Here is a 24958-nt window from a genome sequence, read left to right as displayed (position 1 = left end):
CTAGCCAGGTACATAAACAACTCAATCCTTGCTTACTTTAGGGGGGTCATGCAAAATGAGCTTTATTTTTAACTTCTTTTTAATTTGCTGCAGTGCTTATCTGTCTATAGCTTAAGTTGTTAGGGTAGAGCTTCACAGTCATGCCAGCCATTCACTTGGCCATGGGTGCAGAGGACAAGCTTTGCACACATACAAGGCCACTCCAATAAGGTATGCTGAGAGTCTGGTCTTCTCCTCGAATATCTTTCCATGGCCAAAGCCAATAATGAATGAAAATGAAAATGAGATGAGTCTTAAGAACCCCAAAGAAATTGTGTGTATGTTAACTTCTCACACTAGTTAACTGACACTTCGGACCGTGAGAGGACGAGAAGCCAAGCAAGACAGTTTTAGGAGGGGCGAGGGGTCCTGGAGGTTGGGAGGTGTGTGACAGCCTGAAGGGATTATCTGGGGGGTGCCAGAGCAGGAGTCAGAATAAGAGAACAAGGCAGAGTCAGTCAGTTTAGGGAAAATAAAAAGGCTCAAAATTTCTCATAAATAGCTAAGACAGACATTTCTTCAAAACTCTCACCAGGCTCTTTTCTGACCCGGGCTCCTGCCTGTCAGTCCCAATCCGGTGTTCACTGAGAGGCAGGCACTTACAAAGGAGTCTTTGGACAAATAGTAGCCACTCTCAGGACTGCATTTTTTAAAACCGTAATAGCTATAAATGTACTGTTAAGAATTGAAGGTGTGTCTGTGTGTCATTGGCTTGTGGTGTATCCTGGGGCCCAATCAGACCACCCGGGCTTGCCTCTTGCAGATAGGCTCACAAGGCCAATCTCAATTCCGTTCTGCCCCCCAGAACAGGCTAAAACCAGGCCAGTCACAGACGAGGAACACAGACCCACCCTTATTCATTGGTTATCTTCAGACGTGAATTTTAGAGTAGGCTAACCCTGCAGGAGTCCTAAAGTAGCCCGGGATAGGAGTTCAGCCCCCTTTATGCACCCTGCCGCTTCTAAGTCACTACTGTGCTATGGAAGGGGAACAGAGTCTGGGCTTGTCTTACTAGCTGTGCTACTTTGAGTCTTTCTTTGTGCCTCAGTTCCTCCACCATTGCAAAGGGACTAAGAATGCCTACGGCTCATGATGTTGTGAGAAATAAAGGTACACCATAGGCGCTCAATACGTGAGTTATTATTAGTTTCTTTTCAGTTATTATTAGTTTTTATTATCCATAGGATCATGACATTGGACTCAGAAACCACTGATGACATAAATAATCAACTAGATAAGACCAACAAGATGCCTTCTAGGTGCTTGTAAAGGACCGTCACCAAGAGAACTGCCCCAGGTCCCACGGGGAGGGGATAACGCTCCTGCCTGGCCCTCAGCCACTCCTTCTCAGGGACCTGAATATCCACTGATAACAACGAGCTGTCAGGGTCCTAGCAGAACTGGGTAAGGGAGCACACCTGAGGCGCTCTGACAGCTCAGAATCTTCTGGCATTTGCTTTGCTCTCTGTCGTGATGTGGAGACTGTATTTTAAATGCTGGACTGTATTTTGGCCCGGTTTACTTAAGTCACAAGGTCCCACTTGCATTTTAGAAAGAATGCCACAAACCCCACCCCATCAGGGTGACTGATTAAGTGCCGTTGCTCTCAGGGGTGGTTTCGGCAGGAGAGGTAATCCTGAGTGACCTGGTGGCAGATGAGGCCGATCTGTGCTTAAACCTGGGGCTGGCAAAGCAGAAGCCAAGGCGCTTCGGGCCTCCTCTGTGAGGCTAGGCATGGATGAGGAGTAGACAAATTCTCTCTGTTGCATTACAATTGTTATGTTAAAAGCTCTGGGGTGTCTCTACTATTTACAACTCTCACAGAAATTCTGTGTTGATTTTCATGTCTTATCAATATAACCCTTATTAATCCAAAAATGACAGTTAAATTATAAACCGTCACTGAATTATATCTAGCTTTTAAACATAAATACAGGTTTTTAACAATTAATTCTGAACCTGACTACTCATGGCGGGAATGGATATTCGGTATTAAAAGAGGAGATAAGGGAACCCTCTAAAACTGTCCTGCAGTTCTGCACATGCAACTAAGGGCGCTAAAGCATTTCCCCATCCAAATTGTGTTTAGTCATGCAGCTTCTGGGCAGACCTGGGTGCTGATTTTAAGAAATGCAACTCTTCTCTGGGAGACTCATACACTACTCAGCTCACCCAGGGGAGGTGAATCAACTCTTCCGGAGTACCATTTCACAAATTATTGCTGCAAGAATGCTAAGACCACTGAGGTATAAAAGCCTTAGTCCATATGGGACCAAAGTCTGTCTGTTTTGGTTGCATGGCCAATACAAATTACATCTGCCCACAAGCCTGAGGAAAATAGAAAGAAACAGGACTGCAGGTGAGTCAAGATTTCAAATAATATTCAAAAATCATCTTACCTGTCTTCCTGACGTTGGCCATCCTGAGAGCTACAGGTGAGGGTGGGACGTTGAATGTGAGTGTTATGTGCATGAGGTTCAGTGTGGGAAAGTGGTATAAGCAGAAGGACAGGGCAGGAGGGAAAGGCGGGGTCTAAAAGCAGGACATATATTCTGTGAGCAGGCAGAGAATATGATTTCCTTGGGGTATATGCAAATGTATGGATCAGATTAAAATGCAAGTCAGTCTAATCATTTTCTCAAACTATACATATCTAAACTAAATGGTACACTGGAAGAGCAAATCACCTTATATGGGTGCTGAGAGTGAAATACGCATACATATTTGACATCTGTTAAATGTTGACCCAAGTCATGGCAATGAGTAATTTGAAAATTTATTATGTTCAGAAGAGTAACTGAATCTGTATTTCTTCTTTATATTAGCTGCCCTCAAAACAGTCAGATATACAGTGTACATTTAACTCTAGGAAATCACTTTGATATTATAAAGAATGAAAACATGCCATTAAGAGCTCTTGGAAATTCTGACTTCTAATGTTACACTGACCTGCAGTGGGCTGAATAAACTCAATAGTTTCTAAAATGTAGGGTTACTCTATCTGCTCTTTTGTGAATCAAGAATATGTTTCCCATCTGTTTCCTGTTCTCTTTGAAGTGTTAGACAACAACATTCTTATTAGCATAAAAATTCCTTAGGTGCTGTGTTGAGATTCCATAAAACCCTTCTCGGGAAGGCCCTCCTCTGGTAACAAATGGTCATAGTAAACGAATAAAATCTAAACTTATTCTATACACTCTTATGTGGTTACTATTCTCTCAAAAATTTTCAAGTGACATCAAATCATTGTTTGTACTATAGGTAAAATTCTACCATGCTTCATTCCATTTCTTTTCATGTTTTCCCTGGAGTGTTCGTATGCACTATGCACTCTTAAGGCAGGAAGTAGGAATAATGCACTACAAAACCGCTGTTATTCTAGAAATTAAATTGTTCAGGTTAATAGTGTTGCTTTATTAGTGGAAAGTATGTTTCATGCCCATAGAACACTACATAGCATAAAATGAAGAGAAAGCTACTAAAAAGCTCAAGATGGTGATAGTGACATGCACTAAATGGCAACCCTTTCAAATGGCTTCATTTGAAACATTCAGAAAAGAAGTAGACTTGCTCACGAAGTCAAAAACAGAGATCAAAGGCAGCAAATAAACAAGGACCCTTTTCCACCTATGGGAACTTGTATTGGGAGATACAAGATGGAGAGCCAGTCACACTACAGTATTTGTATGTGCTGGGAGAGTTTGAAAAGGATATAAAATTAATTTATAAAATACCTAAAGTATGGTCCTTCAGTGTTTTTATTCACATCTTCTACCCACTTAGCTACATTATAGTCTCTTTTGAACCATGGGTTTAAATACCTGCAGAAAGCAATGGAAGGAACAAAGAAAGCAGAACAAGATAGAAAATCTGAAAATACACAGCACAAGCTTAGCAAGGATGTTCTTCACCCTCCAAATGCAAGTGACTATGGCAAATAAACCAGGATGGGTGTTGGGTGAACATGAGGCAGTCTGTACAATGACATGAGGATAAACTCAGCTACAACAAGGCTCAAGGCATTCTAGAATGTACTCAGCATTTCAGGGAAAACCTTCCCAGTGGTCTCCCAAAGTGAATTAGAAGCTCTCTTTCAGTCATAGTATTATCAGCAGGCCCAGTCACCCACCTCCAAAGTGGCTTTTCCCAGGCCACCTCTCATTTGGCTCCTTGGTTTTCAAATGATAACGGTGCTTTTTTGAGAAAATTCAGATGGCAGTAATTCCAACATGGTGTTTGGGTTTATAACACCCCAAGAACAATTAAAAGGAGCAAAGTTCTCTTTCCAGTATGCAAGGAAAGACTTAACATGGCATCCGTCTTACTCCCAATCGCAGATCCCCAGCTGGAGTTAATGAGAAACGTGTCCCAGCTGGCCCTACCAGGAGTGGAAGGGATCCCACTCTTCTAATCCTGGAGCCCCAAGACATACTAAGTACTAACCAGGCAGGCTCCATGATCCTGAGCTGGGTTAAGTAACTGAGTTACATCTGCAATGTTCCTTCCTCCTCTTTATGCACTCCTAAAGTGCATTAAGACTAAAATGTTCAAGCTTCCATTAGGAAATGGCCCTCAGAATTTGCCTTCTGATTGTCTGATCATGAATCATGTGTGGGACTCCCACAGGATGATCATGACCTTGGTTAGCATTTCCCTGATGGGTCTGTCTCCATCAGAATCTTGTGCAAAGGAAAACCGAAAAGATAGTAAAATTGGGAGTGCAGGTTTTATTGTTGTTTTCTCAGTTTCTTTTGACTTTTACCCAGGCCACCAAGCAAAAAACACATCCCCTTAGAATGTACCTTCATAAAATAATTATAGATTCCACAAATACAGCTTGGAAGAATTTGGAGGTTTCACTGACTTTTCTCATTTAAAAAGTAACTTCAAAAGACACTAGAGACAAGACACAAGCTCTATAAAACTTCTGAAGTCATTTGGAAACAAATCATGGGAAATGATAAAGTACACTGTTCATTTTCAGTCAAAGTTGGCTTCTTTCCTCCATATTTAGTTTTAGTTCTTTAGTTTGAAAAACACATTTAAATCAAGACTACATTTTCACAGTTATGTAAACAAAATCAGACAACTGTTTTCCCAAGTGCTTTGCTCTCATTTTTACCTATAACCAACGTACACCACAAAATCATTCATGAAGCTCCCTCCTGAGAGGGTCTGGTTGCCTTTTATGTTTATAAGACCATTTTTGCTAAGGTCGCATCCATGAATGAGGAACAACTTGCACTAGCCTTGCCTTTAGCCACAATCATTGCCCACTTAAGATTTTCACAGAGATAGCCAATCAAAACCCGCATGAAGATTTCCCCTGAGACTCCAAACAAAAAGTCCAAAAGCAAGTGCAGCCACAGATGAAGGCTAGTGAATGCTCTGGCCTGGGGAAAACCTTAGAAAAAGCCCATGCTGATACTGTCGGGTGAAATGTAGCCACATGGCAAACTGAGTCACCCACAAGCAGTCAGCCGCTCCCAGGAGGAGGCCACGTGTTCCTTCCACTGCCAACCTTAGAAGCTCAAAGGGCTGGTGTTCTGGCTGTTCCATGAAACCTGCAGCCACATGGCTTGCCTTGCATGTGAAGGGCCTTTTCCTCCATTTCAGGAAGCATCTCAGGATGTGTGGCCATTTCACTAGAGGTCATTGAGGAAAGCTCTCAATGGTGTTGCTTCTGTGAAAGTGACTTCACAGTGAGCTTCCTAACATCTCTAGGTCATGGCGGCTGGAGGGATGGGATTTCATCAAGCTGCTATACACCTGCCTATGTAGCTTGACTTGGCTTGTAGCGCAGCATGCAAAAAAAATGCGTTAGGAGAGGAGAGCTCTTTGTATTCTCCAGGATGGAAAGGCAGAGGAAAACTAGCTGGTGCTGGCTGGACTACCGTCAAGCAGACACTGGGGGTCAAATGGCCCTGTTCTCAGCCAAGGAAGGTACTTGGAGGGAGATTACGTGGCAGCCCAGAATGAGGGGGCAGGTGGAGACTGACCTGTGATCCAGACTCCCTGTCTGGGGGCTGTCAGAGCCCCCTGGGCTTATGCCTTGGGATGGGACTGTCTGGGCGAGGGAGTGCCCAGGCTCAGGTGCTTGGGGCTCCCTCCTGTAAAAACACAATATATAATACAAAGTCTAAGCCAAAACCTTTTTTTACATCATGTACAACAGTGAGGAAGATGCAAAAGCTTTGAGTGGAAAAACAAAACAGTAAACAAGGACATTTTATGTTGTTAACTAGCCGAGTATGCATTTGTGATGCATGTTTTAATTCATGTCCCGATGTTTCCTCATCCTGTGAGAAGATGAGGTACTAAAGGGAAGGTTGAGATAACAGACCTGATAATACATCATAATCTAAAAATTTTTAAAGATATGTTTGTCCATAGTCATTCTGCTCTTACAGTCACCCAAATTATACTGTTATATCAGAGACAAAAGGGGTTATTTAACAAATCTGGAAGTATAAAAAAAAAACCTGTCTGTACTCTTGTAAATACAGATCCCTGATATGCTTTGTATTAGTACTCTTTTTAAGAAAAAAAAATACATCTATATAGTGCCTAAACAATAAGGTGGTGAGAACACTGGTCAACTTCAAAGACTTGGTCCCTTTCAGTTAACATGTCATGTAACCCAAATTTGAAAAGCTTGAAAAATCTGAGGGAGTCCTAAGCACTTCTTCCTCACAAAGCTGATTTCAGTATGATGTCTTATTAAATGTTATAACTTTATCTCTCAGGCAAGATTTCTCAAGGGCAATCTGTAGTATCATAATTTTTTTCACATGATGTGGACAGGACTTCTACAGAAATTTTTAAAAAATAAGCAATTGCACTATAAAAATATTATCTGAATTGTGCTAACCACCAAGCATTCTCTGGGCCCTAAACACCTAGCTTTAATATAATGCTGGATTTTTTTTTTTACATGGAGGTTTTCAAAACTTTGTTATACTGGTGAAATACTGGCAATACTGTTAGAACAGTGTACAAAGGAAGTTCTGGAGAATAGTTAGCAGTTTTATCTGTACTCTTGTAAGCAGCTGAGATGAGCTCTTACTGGGTGACCTCATGCAAGAAAAAACCGAATCAAACAACATTCCAAGAAGAGTTTATCCACAATGAGCCCTAAAGCTTCCAAGCACTTTGGGAATGTGAAAGATAAACTCCAACAATTAGTTATTTATGATGAAGTTCTATGATGCCATTCTGGACCATGCAATGATATCATGTGAACCTATCTATGGCTTCTAAGGCGAACCGTGTCAGGACACGTACAAGACAATACCATCAGCAGGAAGGTACAATTTCAGGGCAAAGTTATTATTCCTTACTGAGAAAGGCAGGGTGGACGATGGAAAAGCTAGCGTAAGTTCTGGACAAGCAGTTAACAGATACCTGCCATTCAGATTGCTAAGTGTTAAGGCATGAAGAAAAAATAGAGACCCTGGGAATAACTATCTCAGCCATGAGAAATAAGTACAAAAAATGTATGTAAGTCAAAAAAGTATGGTTAATTAAAACCAGGTGACAAGGTCCAGAAGGATACCAAGGGTGTGTTTTATTCCATGATAGGAGATAAAAAGTTTGAGGAAGCTTGGTTTTGTTGTACTTTCTGAAGTGGAGAGAAGAACAAAAAAAGTGCATGGCATTTACCTAATTATAAATGGCTTTAAAAGTAACTTCCAACCCCACCCCTACTAAAAAAAAAGTGTGGCTATCATTTAAAACTCCATAGTGTTGCATTTGGTGACAATGAGTCATTAAAGAGCAGGTTTAGGTAAATGCCCTTTTAAATATCCTCAGAAGGAACATTTAAAAGTGAAACGTATTCTATTAGTCTGAGATAATGCTTAGATTGCAGCCATGAAGCCCTCGGAGCGGTGGATTCCCACTGGGAGCAGTACCATGCTCTAGGACGGGGGAACCTCCCTTGCCTGCTTCTAGGCTGTGTGAATATTGGGAGAGGAAGGGTGACCCCTCTGAAATGGCTGGACCCCAGGTGATGAGAAGAAAGGGATGTTATCAGAATTCCCTTCCAACAGAACCAAGACACCACAATGGCAGGTTACTGGAGGAAAAAGCCTGCAGTGAGGGTGAAAACCCCACTATTAGTGAGTATTGGTATGGGCACAGTTGCGGAGATGCCTATGTAAAAGAGAAAAGCCATGGTTAATTTTGGAACGGCAAAAAAAAAAAAGGAATTAAAAGGACTAAACCAAAACCAGAGGCATGGTTTACAATTCTTTGAAGATCTGGTTAATTAACTTTTCACAGAAATGGCACAGGACCTTGCAATGTCCTTTTGCATTAGAGGTTCTGACTTACTCAGTTGAATTAGACCGAGGTCTAAATCTTTTGCCTCTGATTTTCTTTCTGTTGCCTCCCAGGTTACCTGAAAAAAGACGGTTTAGAGCTAGAATTGAATATAAATAAGCATTCGCTGGTTGTTTAATTACATGGTGTTTCAAGCAGGTACAATTCATAACCAGCAGAGCCCCAGAACACAGGGCTTTACAGCCCTCTGTAGCCTTCTCACTGTGTCTGGTACAATGGTACTACCGAATCCCAGTTTTCCCATCCAAGAAACAAAGAACTGGACTCATAACAAATGCCCTCTTCTCTATTAGGGGAAGAGTTTAAAGCTTACAGGAAAGAACAATCTTTTACAACCAGGAAACACAGAAAACAGAATTTGGGTTATGTGGACAGACGCATTCAGAATGCTGCCCTATATACCTTGCCAAGAGTTACTTCGGGGTCGCCCATTTTCACAGATGTCTGAAATATGTTTTGTGTCTGGAATCCTTTCACTCCAAGAATGAGAGAGTCCATTTGACCTGAAATTGAAAATGTGTATATATTGTTCAAAAATATAATCAAATGAATGTCTTGAAGTCAGTAAGCAAAATTTCTAAGCATTTCTGTGCGTTAAATAAATCAAGAAAGAAAAAAAAATCTGAAATGAAAGAATGAAGAGAACATGAAAGTCTTCATGAAGAAGGCAGAATTACACAACATTCAATTTAAGAAAAGTCAAATACAATGGAACCCCATTACAATAGTTCATAATAGAAAAATATCAGGATACAGTGCAAGCCAATTACATTCCCCAGAACACAGCAACCACATATAGCAAATTCATACATATTTCAATTATATAACCTGAGCAGCTGAGTTATAATGGGGTCCCACCATAGATGTTTCTTAATTGTAAAGCAATGGTTTCCATTCAAATATTATGAGAACATGGACTTCCAAGAGATTTCATTAAGATTTGCTCAGTTGAACCTGGTGAACCTTTACCAAAGTAATATTTAGGTTTTCTTAAGCAATAAAATTTTCTGAGAATTGTCATTTTCTCCACAAATATGGGCCCCAGAAATGTAGTACTGTTATTGTCTGCTAAGTGAACTGAATCAGATGTTTTATCATGGAAGTGTCTCTCACAAAGCCCATGTACCATTAAGCCCTTCTGCCATTTGTATCCTGCCATATTTATAAATTATTTCTCTGCAAGAAGCAAAATTTACAAACCTACCTTGTACCATATAAGAAAAGCATTTTGACAAACTATATTTACTTAGGAGAATAATTTGATAGACTTTTAACTCGTTGAAAGTTGTAACCCACTGAGATTGTGCTAAAATTGGGGAATTATTCAAATCAGTATTTTAAGCTTTCCTTGAGATACTTTAGAAAATAGTATTATACTTAAATTCTTTCCATATATCATTCCAGTTAATTGAAATAATGTCTATTTTAAAAGGAATCTTCTACTGACAAATGAAAATAAATGGAACTCAGCACAATTATTTACATATTAATTCCCTAGATTAGGACTTTTCAACATAATCTGCTAATTATAAAATGACTCTTTTGTACCAAAGGCCAATAGAAATTCTGCTTGGAATCCATTGATTTGTCCACCTATTTACCATGGTATTTAATTTAAAATTAAATACTTGACTAAGAAAATATTTATATACTGAGAGAATTTAAGTAGATCTTACTCTCTTAGCCAAAAAACCACCAGTAAGTTAAAAGAATAAAAGTTTTTGAACATGATTATATAGACTTGTACTCTGAGCAAAAACTAAGATTTTTACTTTTGCTTTAAGAGCTGTTATCTGAGTTAAAGCAATCCTTCGTGCTTATTAAGATAGTTCCACATAAAGTGGAGTTTCCACAACTCACTAATTCCTTTTATTCTCCTTCCTGATCGCTTATGAAGAGTGGGATCCATTGTAGAATTTTTACAGGTGATCCAGCTCTATAGAACTCCAGAAGACATCACGTTTCTTCTCAATAAACTAGCAGGTTCCCCTTCAGTCTAAAAGTAACTACTGGGCACAAAGTAATGCATGGGGCTATCAAATCTTTTTCTCTATTCATTACATCTCCACAACAATTTTAAAGAAACTCTTCCAACAGGAATATTTTAGCTTCCTTCAATGTGAATGTAGGTCTCATTTCCTAAAACACTGCAACTATTCATTTCTTCTATCACTTTATTTTATTAAGCAATTCTAAAACATGCAGAATTTTAAGTGGCCTTATCTACCTCAAGATCATGGAGCAAAAATATAGCATCAAAGTTTAAAACATATAAATAATATATTGACCCCACCTGTACTTTTATAAAACTCAGACAAACAATAAATATACTTAAGTTAATTTGGCAACCAAGCTCTAAGTTATAAGGCCTAGAAATCATCCATCCAGGAATAAAAGGCAAAAATCATAATATTCAAATACATGATTCACAGCAAGCTTAGCTTTGATATATTTACAATGTAAAAATATTTAATGCAGCATTTATATCACCAATTAATTTTAACAACTGCTTTACTGAAGCATGACAGTAACCTTTTTCTTTGACTACCAAACATGACATAAAGCTCACCGTTTAAAATATTATAAAATATTATGGTTTCTCAAGCCATTTAAGAGCAAGGTTAAAAAGCCCTGAGGTTTCCATATAGATTTGGGTTGTTGTTCATTTAACTTTTGTTTCCATTTTTGGTCTGATTTGTATCTCAAGTGGTTCTGAGCATATGGCATTTTGTGGTAGAGTAATCAAAGAACAAAGGATACTATTTTTTAACATTCAAGAAAGAAGGAAGAAGTAATCAAACCTGCTGCAAAATAATGAAATGTTCTGACTAATGGAATAATGTGTGATGGAACAGGTAGAAATCTGAAAATGCGACAGAAAAGCAGACCTCTTCTTAGAACTAGATGCTGAGTTTGTGCTGACTCCAGGAGGAATGTCGCTATAAAAAGAGTCGCCATCGCCAGGCTTTTTTACATAATCTCCCTGGGGTAACTGTCTAAGGCATAATAAACATTTCAGAGTCAGAAAACAAGACACACACATGAACACAGACATATACAAATATTATTTTAGAAAAAAAGAGGTAGGGGTAATGATCTACATGAATCAAATCTATAGCAACACAGAAGAATATTAATAACTATGACAAGTTAAAGTCATTCTAACTACAGAGGTCAGAAATGCAATCACTGAAATAGTTCGTCTGGATGGATAAAGCTTTGCTGCAGGGGAGAAATATGGAAAGATGAATATTTTAAAGTGTAACTTCATTATACTTGGATACATTAACTGCCATTTTGTCAGAAAAAAAAAAAGGTGCCAAAAAACATGTGTTGGGACACAGAGTTCTTGCCCAGATAAGGCAGTTATTTTTTTGCTGTGGTAAATAAACTATTCATGATTTCTAAACATCATATAATGCATTGCTCTCAAAAGAAGTGATTGATTTCTACTCTATGTTCTATAATTTGATCCAAATAAATTAATTAGAGTTCTCTGTTCAATTTGGAGATTCATTATTCACTTAACAGAAATATGAAGAAATTGAAAGAGAGTCAAAAGGTCAAGCAAAAATAAATTCTAGAACTGCACAGTAGAATATGTAAAGGAAAGGAGTTTAGCAAGAGGAAGAAAGGGTTGAAAAAATAACTGAATTCTTGCTGAGACTATGGAAGAATATTTATAGGTAGTTGGTAGATGACCTTGGTTCTCTATCTCCACTGTAGGAGGAACGCACCAAGGGAAAATCTAATCTGTAACTGTTAGGGGCCCCACCCATTCTGATTTTGGACTAAGACTGAAACAGATTTTTGTTCTCCTCAGGGGAATAAACAGGGTAGAAAACTTTAGATAGGACCAGCTAGTCAACCTCCTCCCTTAGGAGCTTGCCAGTGCATGGCCCCCAAACAGCCAAGTGCATCCAACACTTTATTCAGTTCCATTCAGAACCAGTGTTTGTCTCAGAATTTTAAACAGAGCTGTGCTGAAATAGATCTCTAACAATGTCACTTTCAAATGTTTGCTTGCTTATATTGATTCCCATACTATTTTAAATGTTTAAAATACTGTTATTCATTCTTCTGAATGACCGAATACCTTTCATATTTTTTCAATCCTATATATTCACACATTTCTACGAATCTAAAAAAGATTTTTCAGCTGATCTAAAGCACAGGTTTTCACTTATGTGATCTAATCTACTCCTCCCCTTTAAAGAAAGTCAAATTTCTCATTACATTTGTATGTAAGCCTAATTTTATCTATAACTCTGATACATAATATCTTCAAAATATTTTTAACCCTTCATGTGACTGCAGCTCATGAAAACCTTTCTTTTCCCCAGTATATTATGAAACATTAATTTTATAGGAAAAATAATATAATTCCCCCATAGTTATAGTGTTAGTAATACAAGATAAATAATATTATTTTTTATGCAAGATAGCTTTAATCTCTGGAATCATCTCTGTCTTTACCTCGTATCAGAATATTCTACCAATACTTGAAAAAATGCTCTCAGTAAAATCAGAGTGCTGTATGTTGCCTCAGAAAGGGAACTTCCCTCCTGTTTCATATTAACGTTTATAAAAGAATGCCAGAGAACATCCCTTCAAAGTAACATTTCCGAAAATAATCTATGTGGTTAACAAATCATTTCTGTCACTATTACTTTTAATGATAATCTTTATAAACTAAAGAGATGTGCCTCACTAAAATTAAAATTAAATAAAGTTCCAACTACACTTGACCTTTCCCATTAATCTATCCCCCAAATTATCTTCTCTTTCCAAGGTTCTGGTATTCTGGCTTTACCAAGGGCTCACTTAGCTGATACCACCGGTTTAAATGGACTGCCTCTCACAGTCGGTGGGCCCTTTTTTCCTTAACTGAGCACATTTTATCACTCTTCCAGTGTGATTTCTCTACAAAACATGGTCATCTTTTTTACACAGTATACAAACAGCCCAAATGCTAAACATATCACACACTATGGGCTTCAATCAAAGAGTAGGAAGGGAGTTTAAATTCGATGAACTTCTGGGGCACAGCCCTGCTTTTATCACCCTGGGTGGATTAGATTCTTACCTTTCTCTAGTGTGAAGTCTCCAAAATAAAGAAATTACTCTGCATTCTCCTTAAAATTCCAAAAGAAATGCATGTAACTTTCTTCACATAGTAAATACATAAAAATGTGAGTGATAGATTATGAATCTTGTGTAAATTAATAAGGGGAAATTGCAACTAGAGTCAGGAGGCTAGGAGGGAAAGTTTACCACTGCAGCTCACAGTGTCAATTACAGACCCCAACAGAAGAATCCTCAACAGAAGGAATCATCAATCAGGGGCTCCAATAGGGGAAACTGTACATTATCTTTCCTACAAGAAATTGACCGGCCCTGCAATTCAGCCTATGAGGAACCCTCATCACCCTGAACTCTTGCTTTTCTCCAATTCATTCAAAACAACCCTTCCCAACTTCTTCATTCTTCTCCATAAAAGAACACTTTTTCCTTTGCTGCACCTGCCTGTGGTTTTGCCAGAGCTTGTATGTCCTAAACTGTAATTCTCTGCTCTTCTGGAATAAACCCATTTTTGCTGGTCAAGTGACTATTTAATTTGAAGGGTAACAATCTTAAATTAAAAGAAAAATATTTAACATCCTTCACTGTCCAGAAATTTATCTTTTTTTTTCAATATCCATTACATGTTATAACAAATCTTTTTCTTCTTACTTAACCTTTAGTGAAGTTAGAGAAAATCAGGTCCCCATGAATAATAAAGTAACATTTCATCATTTGTTATAAAGGATCATAAATGACCAACTAAATGATATGTTAAAATTTTTTTAATTGAATTTCTTTTTCTGGTCTTAATGGCTTTCTTACTAAAACTTGGTCTCATAGAATTTTGGAATCTAGAAGTGATTACCACATTATATGACCTGACTACTGCCAAGTTGTATAATGGGAAAATTACCTCATATTTCCCATGGCATATGCAAATATAACAGACATTTGTATGATTTTTTTATTATAAATAATGACCAAAAAAGCTTATTTAAATTCTGTTTCCTCAAAAAGGATCCCTGTTGTGAAGGAAGTCTTATCTTCTGAACCATAATATGTAACTTAATAATCCTATGCATACTCAAAATGAGAATACAATGAAGAATAATTAACTGTCCTAGCCTCAGTGCTGAAGGAGGCATTTCTCCAATACTTTGTTGGTGTCTGGGCTATTACTGGAATTGTTGCTTTACTCTTTTAAGAAATTTTGTGTAATGTGTACCGAGTTACACTGACAAATGCATGAATATCACTGAAAAAAATAATAATATAAAAAGAAAGAATTGAAAAAAGAGGGTAGGAGATACACAAGTGGATAGTAAAATGGCTAAAACAGGTGAGAGAAAAGAAATGGGGAAGGAGGGTTCTGCTTAAGGTATGAGTCAGGAAGATATATCTAATTATTTGTTTAACTTCATATTAATCCTAATGATGTGTTATTTCAGGCAAAGAAAGATAATATTTCAGCTGAATATAAATGTCTTATAAATCCAAGCTCAATTAATGTTTTCTTATCTTACTGCTATTTGCAAATCTGCCTGAAAACTCAAACTCAAACTTATAATTCTTATTACAAAAGTATACAGCTGCTAAGTCCTAAATAAATTACACTAAAATTGATAAATTTTAATATTTATCAAAACATAAACACTAGCATCAACTGAAAAAATTATGGTCATCTTCTTTCTTGAAGAATTCAAAGAAAAGCATCAATAGCCATCCTTCTAACTATATAATGAAAAAGAATTCTCCATGACTCCCAGATCCATGGTTCTACCCTTAGTAAGATGACAAGGGCAAATTTAAAGTGGTATCATTCATGAGGAGGGTTCTGCTTCCACTGTGCCCCAGAATGGGCCTTGTGTTTTTATTAAGAAGTAAAAAATGGATTTGTTTCTCATCTTCTTGTCCAACTTGGAATTAAACCTATCACACATTTCTCTGATAGAATGAAAACCTTGAGGAAACATTCTCCAGAGGGAAAATTTACCAGATTATCAGGTTCCTTCATAAAATTACTATAAGGCTTTACAGACTTACAAAGAACTTTATCTAATTTTAGAGTTGAGGAAAGTTTCAATGATTTCCCAAGACCACATACTAGCAAATGCATTTCTAATTATTTGTCAGTTGTTCCTCCCACCATGGAACCTCAAAGGAAAACCTAATTTAAAGGCAAGGACAACTCAAAAAAATATTATTTCTATTTCCTGGCAACCTTTGGAACAGAGCACATCTTTATTTGAGTATCTGCAGATGTTTGTACAAAACTGTATATTTCTTATATGCATAATTTGCTCTATTGGCCTTACCACCTTCTTTATAACGACTAACATATATTCTCAAATAGGAAAATCCTTCAGAAGATATTTATACATTCACAACTTCCTGATCTAAAGTCCATTCTTTGCTAGTTCTCCATTTTGAGAATTGTCGTACAATCCTAAGATTCATTAGCTGTAGACAAAGGCAAAAATAAATAAATAAAGGTTGTGTTGAAATACATCAGAATACATACAATAAAATCTGCCGAACATGGGACAACTCTCAAAATATGAACTAGATTCCAGAAGAGTAGTCATATGGATGAAATAATGGCTCAGTTATACCAGGCATGAAATATTTCAGGTACATAAAGGAGATACCCAATATAAAAAAATTTATTAACTCTACCTATGTATTTATTGAGTTAGAGTAAGAAACTGGTACACAATTTTACATATTCATCATTTTTTTGTAGTGTGGAAAATTCCTTTATTCTGGATAGCACCCCTGGTGAGACCATGTCTTAGAGCACTGTTTTAGCTGTGCTTATGTTACATATTTATAGCATTTTACTTTTCTCTTTACATGGTCAGCAATATCTAATTACATTGTAGCCTTATAGCTCCTATGGAAATGGAGCTGTAATATCAGATTTTGGTCTTATTAGCCTGATTTTATTTGTAACTGAAGAAAGTCACCAAACTTAGATTTGTGATAGGACTGAGCAACTTCTACCCAACAGAAAGATTAAATGGCTCCAGCTCTTCTACAGTGTGTTTGGACACAAAAGTTTAAAACATATCAGAAAGAAATCTTATTGTCTTTAATTTTTGCCTCAGTTTTACTTTTTTCACTAATGATGAATTAGGGCAGGGTCAATATTTACAATATCTATGCTTACCAGGGTCTCACTTTGTACCCATGTGGGTATCATTTATGCAGAAAAAAAACATAGATTCTTATGGCTACAGCCTTTATGATAGGAATCATATATTACCATATGGTGGGAAACAGAAGAATACATTTTTAATTTGTGAAAAAATGAAAGCTGCAGTTGGGACCTGAAATAGTACCTTCAAATTTGTTATATCTTATGCCTAATCCACCACAGGCATTTAAAGAACAGCGGGAATTGTTAAGTAATGGCAAACTGCATAAATTTCTTGAGCACATCACAGCACTCTATGATGTCTAAGAACTGGTCTGTACTACCAATTTTCAGGGTTATTTAGAAACTTTTTGTATCAATAGCTAACAGCATAAGGAATTTTCTAAATATAAAAAGTGAAGTATGTACCCCAACAGAGGCTAATTTACATTCAGAAAAAACAGGCAATTCTTAGAGAACTACATGAATTCTTTGTATTTCTTATTACATTGGTAGATAAGCATAGATGTTCAGGTTATGATGAACAGAATGGGATGCCTGACTTTATGGGTCTTTATAAAAAAAAATCACACTAAACAATCAGAGATTCAAACTATTTGGAATTATTTCTTTTCCTACCTGTGGGTATCTAATCAGTACAAGAAGTATTTTCTTATACAGAAATAAACATGCTCATTGAATGCCAGGACATCCTCCTGACACACTGTTCACATATAAATTTTGTCCCTTATGAATGGAAGTTACTAATATAACTACAGTAACAAATAAGAAAAAAAGTCCTCTCAGAAAGCACCAAGTAAAAGAGTATTATAAAGGTGAACAAAATCAATTAACTAATATAAACAAAGGTGACACCTTAACAGAGAAGTTTGTTTTAGATGGAAAAAAAATCTGTCTCTATACATACTACTATAAAAGTAACACAAATGAGAACTTTTAATTGTAGTATTGTTGGGTGAAAGAACCATTAAAATTAAATGACAGATATATTTTAAATTAATACATTTCACACACCATTATTGAAATTATCATTTCAAGGTCATGAAAAATCAAGAGTAGTTTATGTTCACTACAGCATAAAAAAAGTGAACTTGATTTATAATTGTACATATGAATTTAAACCTTTAGATTATATGTTCAGATTATTCTCACCACATACCTCTGTTCTCGATAGTTTCTTTGCATGGACAAGAAGAAAGGGGGAGGAGAAAATAATTAGTTACCTACAGAAGTACATTAAGCATTAAGAGAGAGCACTAAACATAAAAGCTCTAGCAATCATGGGAAGGTCTCCACTAGAGGATTTTGAATTGCAGAATTAAAATGGGGAATAGCAACAGTCTCACACACACACACACACACACACACACACACACACACACACACACATTTCACCTCAACTTTAGAAGTGACACCAAAAGGGTCAGTGACAATATTTTCAAATAACTATTTTTAAAAGCATAAATAAGCTTCAGTTTTTAAAAAGTAACTATTTTCTCATTATCAATTATATCATATTAAACATTTAGTAATGTTCTAAAGTCAACTGTATTTCAAATACAGGTTTTCAGACAGAATGATTTAAATGATAAAATTAATCAAGTTACTTTTATAAGTTAACAGTGCTTTCATAGAAATAAAAATCATAATTCATTCCTTTTGACTATATTCCTCAAACTAAAGCTCTTCCTAAGGATTTCAAATAGGAGAACATAAATGAGTACTAGAACATTTTATTTCATTGTGTATGACAACTTAGAATGTGTTAATTCATAGCTATTAGGGACCTTTTAAGTTATCACTACTTACTCACTGAAGGTTCACATTGGAAATACTTTGTTCAAAAGTTTAGTCTCTCTTTTTCATGTGTCCATTTACTAAAATAAAACTGAATGAGTTTCAATATATATATCAGTCTTAAAACAAAAATGTGTCCCAGTGTGGTAGTGAGGCACTATGATTTTTACTTTTAACTCAAAAGACTTCATTTTTAATTTTCTATTGTGACCTAATCCTTAGTATTTTGAAGACGTATTAAAAGGTCAAGCAACTGAGTAGTGGACTCCTTCCTCCAAGATCCCATATAATGCTTCTGTGTGGTTTAATGCTTCTGTGTGGATTCCGTTTGTAGCACCTACTGGTCTGTTCCGCTTTCCCTCTAAGTATCCTCTTTAACAATGAGCTCAAGAGGGTAAAAGTGCTAATTTGTTACTTTTTATTTTTTTATTTGTGAAACCATGGGGGCTGGAGGTAAGCCCAGAATCTTTCTGTTTAATATGTTTTACCTCTTATTCTCTCATTCTGACTACTTGAGCTGTCCACCAGCTCCAAATGAGTATTCTTCGTTTCCTATTCCTGCCATTCCCCCTTTCCAAGGCTTGGAGAAGTGAGAGAAAGTTTAATTGGAAGGACTAATGAGAAAATGAGTTCTCAAATCCTAAATCCATATTTGAATTTCAAATAGAATATGTGAAACATCATACTCATGAATTTAATTCCTATATTAAAATTTCTACATTCTCATTCTATTTTTAACATATTCTGAATAAGTTTAGTAACATTTAAACTTTCATCATTTAGGTTCAAATTATTTATGAAGAGGATATGCAGTATGAATATATTTGTCTTTTTCTTTAATGAATCTGCAAAGTACATGTATTCAGAAATGGAAAAATACAAAACAGTGAAGCCTCAAAATCATATCATAAAAAAAGAGGTGATACCCAGAAAAAGGCACTTTCAATTCTACTCATTAAAGCAAACGGACACAGGTAATTTCATGAGCAGTAGGAGACGCATAGGTTTCATATTTTCTGAAAGGTAATTTTTCCAGGAACGTAAAGATGAAATATCAATTTACGTTAGTACATGGAACAAAATCACTCAGTATAGAACAATTTTGCTTTCCTTTTTCATGTGACCAAATGAAACCAATGAGCTACTTCAAAACAGCAATACTTGTGGTGGCCCTTACTACATTAGTCTTACATCAGGGAAGTCAAAGAAATAGCAGGACTCGCAGATGGAGCTAATTCATCTGAGGCAGATGGAGAGATGGAACAGTAATCATACAGAAAAGTCTTCCTTCAGACATGTGATTTTATAACACCAAATGTTATGCTGAGACCAGCCTGTGGCTATCCAAGTATGCAATATACCTAACTACCTGCATATCAAGGAGGCCCACAGGTACTGAGCATCTTCAGGATTTACACACGGTTAGGTGTTCATTTAATCAGGGTAGATCATTCCTCCCACGCTGTGCTCGGCTTCACCATGCTGTGCCGCATTGACTATGCTATGCTAAACTTGACTATGCTGTCTCTGCTAGTTGTTAACATAGCCTTCCCTAAATGTCTTTCTGTATTTTAATGGTGGCAGCATACAAAGTTTATCCTGACAGTAAACACTGCTCTCTTTTCAGTCAAAGAAACTCTTGGGGTTTTGACCTCCCAACAAGTATCATCCATATACATTTTTAAAGGTGTTTCCTTTAATTCAGTTGGTTTAAGATTATGTCAGGTGATAATAATAATAACAATCACATTTACAGTGCCTAGTCTATTAAAAGGTTTGGAGTCATTTTAAAGCCTAAAATATTCTAACTCCCAGGTTTCTTGGTGAACTAAGCTTGGTCTATGCTGGGGGAAGGGGTAATGTTGTAAAACAGGGGCAATACTCAGATTGCCTAGCAGAAGCTGCAGGCCTTCCAAACGGAGAAAGCCCTAGGCCTGGGCCCCAGAAACATCTCTGGGGATCGGCAGGATCATGATTTTAAATTGAAATAGTGAAGAGAGTCTAAGGTTTGCCATACAGAAGTTTTAATTTATTAAGCTTAAATAAATTATTTGAAGACTAGGGAAATTTTTCACAAGATTGAAATACTTAAAAAGGAAACTGGACATACTAAATATACAACTAAGTTTAATATTTATATTAAAAATATAAATAAGCTTGGAAGGTCCGAAGTCACTTAACATAGCTAAATGCTTAAGGAGATCCAAAATTCAAAAGTTACAAATAGAACTAAAAAAACTGTAAGCTGATCTTTGAGGCTTAAGAATTAGGCTTTGAATAGTTAAAAAGTTTCATTTTAATTTTAACAAACAAATTTCTGGACAGTCTTTTCTTCACACAAATATACCTACTTCTGTAGCAAATAATATGGTGCCTCCTTCATACTGGCTGTGAAGATGAAGAGATTTTGCCTTTAGGAGGACCCACGGCCACAGTACGTGGTAATGGATCTGATGCTGTGGCACATGTGAACAGCACGGTTATTATGGCTGCTGTTATTCAAGCACCACAGTCTCTCATTGGGTCTCTCGCCTAGATTTCCGGGTGTGGGTTTAAGTCAGGAGAGCTAAGGGGCAAACCAACACACCCTTTGTAGAGGACACAATTTAGACTGATTTTACTTAATGTAACAGTTTTGAAACAATATTCAGTACTTTTAGAATAGAGGGGGCTATCTCAAAATCTAAAAAATGATAAATTATTACTGCTAATCGTTCCAAGAATAATCTTTGAATGTGGAGCCATGCTGATTTTCATTGCAGCATATTTATACAATGATACAAAACTTTCCAGATGTTTAATTCATTCACACCAAACATTTTAAAGTATGTTTAGATAGTAACAATATTAAAACATTTCACTTACTTATAACCCCATGCAGTTATTCCTAATATGAGGGCCAGCACCAAAATGGTGCCAGCAATTATGCCAATTATGATATTGGTACCAGCAACACCTGAGGGAGGAAAAAACAACAATGAAGATCAGTGTATATAATTGAATTTTGATATAAAATTCAGGAACTTTATTATCCAGATTTGTAATCATCACACTAACAACATAATTTCTTTTAAAAAGTAAGTAATTCTTTTTCTTTTATATACTTTGAGTTTTAGAAAGCACTTTTCCTTTTCTAAAATTTAATTTTCTTTATTTTTTATTGAGATATCATTGACATATAACATATTAGTTTCAGGTGTGATCTGGTATTTGCATATATTGTGAGGTGGAGAGTATTTTCTAAAGGGAAGAAAAATCAACCATAACTTAAAACAATCCACTTCAAGTTTTTTGTTGTTGTTGTTATTCTTAATCTACAATTACATGAAGAACATTATGTTTACTAGGCCCACCCCCTTCACCAAGACCCCCCAAACACACCCCATTACAGTCACTGTCCATTAGCGTAGTAAGATGCTACTTGTCTACTTGTCTGCTCTGTGTTGCACAGCCCTCCCCGTGCCCCACACACACTATACATGCTAATCGTAATGCCCCCTTTCTTTTCGCCCCCCCCTTATCCCTCCCTTCCCAGCCACCCTCCCCAGTCCCTTTCCCTTTGGTAACTGTTAGTCCATTCTTGGGTTCTGTGATTCTGCTGCTGCTTTGTTCCTTCAGTTTTTCTTTGTTCTTATACTCCACATATGAGTGAAATCACTTGGTACTTGTCTTTCTCTATCTGGCTTATTTCACTGAGCATAATACCCTCTACCTCCACCCATGTTGTTGCAAATGGTAGGAATTGTTTCCTTCTTATGGCTGAATAATATTCCATTGTGTATATGTACCACATCTTCTTTATCCATTCCTCTACTGATGGACATTTAGGTTGCTTCCATTTCGTGGCTATTGTAAATAGTGCTGCGATAAACATAGGGGTGCATCTATCTTTTTCAAACTGGAGTGCTGCATTCTTAGGATAAATTCCTAGAAGTGGAATTCCTGGGTCAAATGGTATTTCTATTTTGAGCATTCTGAGGAACCTCCATACTGCTTTCCACAATGGTTGAACTAATTTACATTCCCACCAGCAGTGTAGGAGAGTTCCCCTTTCTCCACAACTTCACCAACATTTGTCATTGTTTGTCTTTTGGATGGTGGCGATCCTTACTGGCATGAGGTGATATCTCATTGTGGTTTTTAATTTGCATTTCTCTGATGACTAGCAATGTGGAGCATCTTTTCATGTGTCTGTTGGCCACCTGAATTTCTTCTTTGGAGAACTGTCTGTTCAGCTCCTCTGCCCATTTTTTAATTGGATTATTTGCTTTTTGTTTGTTGAGGTGCATGAGCTCTTTATATATTTTGGATGTCAACCCTTTATCGACCTGTCATTTATGAATATATTCTCCCATACTGTAGGGTACCTTTTGTTCTATTGATGATGTCCTTTGCTGTACAGAAGCTTTTCAGCTTGATATAGTACCACTTGTTCATTTTTGCTTTTGTTTCCCTTGCCCAGAGAGATATGTTCATGAAGAAGTCACTCATGTTTATGTCCAGGAGATTTTTGCTTATGTGTTTTTCTAGGAGTTTTATGGTTTCATGACTTACATTCAGGTCTTTCATCCATTTCGAATTTACTTTTGTGTATGGGGTTAGACAGTGATCCAACTTCATTCTCTTACATGTAGCTGTCCAGTTTTGCCAGCACCATCTGTTGAAGAGATTGTCATTTCCCCATTGTATGTCCATGGCTCCTTTATCGTATATTAATTGAGCATATATGTTTAGGTTAATGTCTGGAGTCTCCATTCTGTTCCACTGGTCTGTGGCTATGTTCTTATGCCAGTACCAAATTGTCTTGATTACTGTGGCTTTGTAGTAGAGCTTGAAGTTGGGGAGTGAGATCTCCCCCACTTTATTCTTCCTTCTCAGGATTGCTTTGGCTATTCGGGGTCTTTAGCGGTTCCATATGAATTTTTGAACTATTTGTTCCAGTTCATTGAAGAATGCTGTTGGTAATTTGATAGGGATTGCATTGAATCTGTATATTGCTTTGGGCAGGATGGCCATTTTGATGATATTAATTCCTCCTAGCCAGGAGCATGGGATGAGTTTCCATTTGTTAGTGACCTCCTTAATTTCTCTTAAGAGTGTCTTGTAGTTTTCAGGGTATAGGTCTTTCACTTCCTTGGTTAGGTTTATTCCTAGGTATTTTATTCTTTTTGATGCTACTGTAAATGGAATTGTTTTCCTGATTTCTCTTTCTGTTAGTTCATTGTTAGTGTATAGGAAAGCCACAGATTTCTGTGTGTTAGTTTTGTATCCTGCAACTTTGCTGTATTCCAATATCAGTTCTAGTAGTTTTGGAGTGGAGTCTTTAGGGTTTTTTATGTACAATATCATGTCATCTGCAAATAGTGACAGTTTAACTTCTTCTTTACCAATCTGGATTCCTTGTATTTCTTTGTTTTGTCTAATTGCCATGGCTAGTACCTCCAGTACTATGTTGAATAACAGTGGGGAGAGTGGGCATCCCTGTCTTGTTCCCAATCTCAGAGAAAAAGCTTTCAGCTTCTCCCTGTTCAGTATGATGTTGGCTGTGGGCTTATCATATATGGCCTTTATTACTTTGAGGTACTTGGCCTGTATACCCATTTTGCTGAGAGTTTTTATCATGAATGGATGTTGAATTTTGTTGAATGCTTTTTCAGCATCTGTGGAGATGATCATGTGGTTTTTGTCTTTCTTTTTGTTTATGTGGTGGATGATGTTGATGGATTTTCGAATGTTGTACCATCCTTGCATCCCTGGGATGAATCCCACTTGGTCATGGTGTATGATTCTTTTGATGTATTTTTTAATTCGGTTTGCTAATATTTTGTTGAGTATTTTTACATCTATGTTCATCAGGGATATTGGTCTGTAATTTTTTTTTTTGTTGGGGTCTTTGCCTGGTTTTGGTATTAGGGTGATGTTCGCTTCATAAAATGAGTTTGGGAGAATACCCTCCTCTTCTATTTTTTGAAAAACCTTAAGGAGAATGGGTATTATATCTTCTCTGTATGTCTGATAAAATTCCCAGGTAAATCCATCTGGCCCGGGGGTTTTGTTCTTGGGTAGTTTTTGATTACCGCTTCAATTTCTTTGCTGGTAATTGGTTTGCTCAGATTTTGTGTTTCTTCCTTGGTCAGTCTTAGAAGGTTGTATTTTTCTAGGAAGTTGTCCATTTCTTCTAGGTTTTCCAGCTTGTTAGCATATAGGTTTATATAGTATTCTCTAATAATTCCTTGTATTTCTATGGCGTCCATCATGATTTTTCCTTTCGCATTTCTGATTCTGTTGATGTGTGTTGATTCTCTTTTTCTCTTAATAAGTCTGGCTAGAGGCTTATCTATTTTGTTTATTTTCTCGAAGAACCAACTCTTGGTTTCATTGGTATTTTCTATTGTTTTATTCTTCTCAATTTTATTTATTTATTCTCTCATCTTTATGATGTCCCTCCTTCTGCTGACTTTAGGCCTCATTTGTTCTTCTTTTTCCAATTTCGATAATTGTAACATTAGACTATTCATTTGGGGTTGTTCTTCCTTCTTTAAGTGTGCCTGGATTGCT

At 36.8% G+C, this 24958-nt stretch overlaps 1 protein-coding gene across 27 annotated transcripts in view; it reads right to left on the bottom strand.

The window, feature by feature from the left end:
• ADAM22 (ADAM metallopeptidase domain 22) overlaps positions 1-24958 on the bottom strand; it is a 238033-nt gene that overhangs the window by 9255 nt on the left and 203820 nt on the right. For 3 of the 27 annotated variants that reach the window (XM_036911799.2, XM_036911798.2, XM_036911805.2), the window contains exons 25-31: positions 21266-21356; positions 17763-17780; positions 11184-11378; positions 8785-8885; positions 8374-8440; positions 6039-6149; positions 3774-3860 (exon numbers count right to left, since the gene is read on the bottom strand). In XM_036911799.2, the coding sequence (XP_036767694.2) occupies positions 3774-3860; positions 6039-6149; positions 8374-8440; positions 8785-8885; positions 11184-11378; positions 17763-17780; positions 21266-21356 (670 nt within the window). Of the gene's footprint in view, positions 1-2438; positions 2469-3773; positions 3861-6038; positions 6150-8369; positions 8441-8784; positions 8886-11183; positions 11379-17762; positions 17781-21265; positions 21357-24958 lie in introns of those variants that run through there. The other 24 variants (XM_036911804.2, XM_036911811.2, XM_036911810.2 and 21 more) reach the window with 15 other exon arrangements.

The sequence above is a fragment of the Manis pentadactyla genome, chromosome 7 (genome assembly GCF_030020395.1).
Source record: "Manis pentadactyla isolate mManPen7 chromosome 7, mManPen7.hap1, whole genome shotgun sequence".
NCBI lineage: Eukaryota > Metazoa > Chordata > Mammalia > Pholidota > Manidae > Manis > Manis pentadactyla.
The sequence above is the reverse complement of the archived record's forward strand: the minus strand, read 5'-3'. Positions and strand labels throughout refer to the sequence as shown.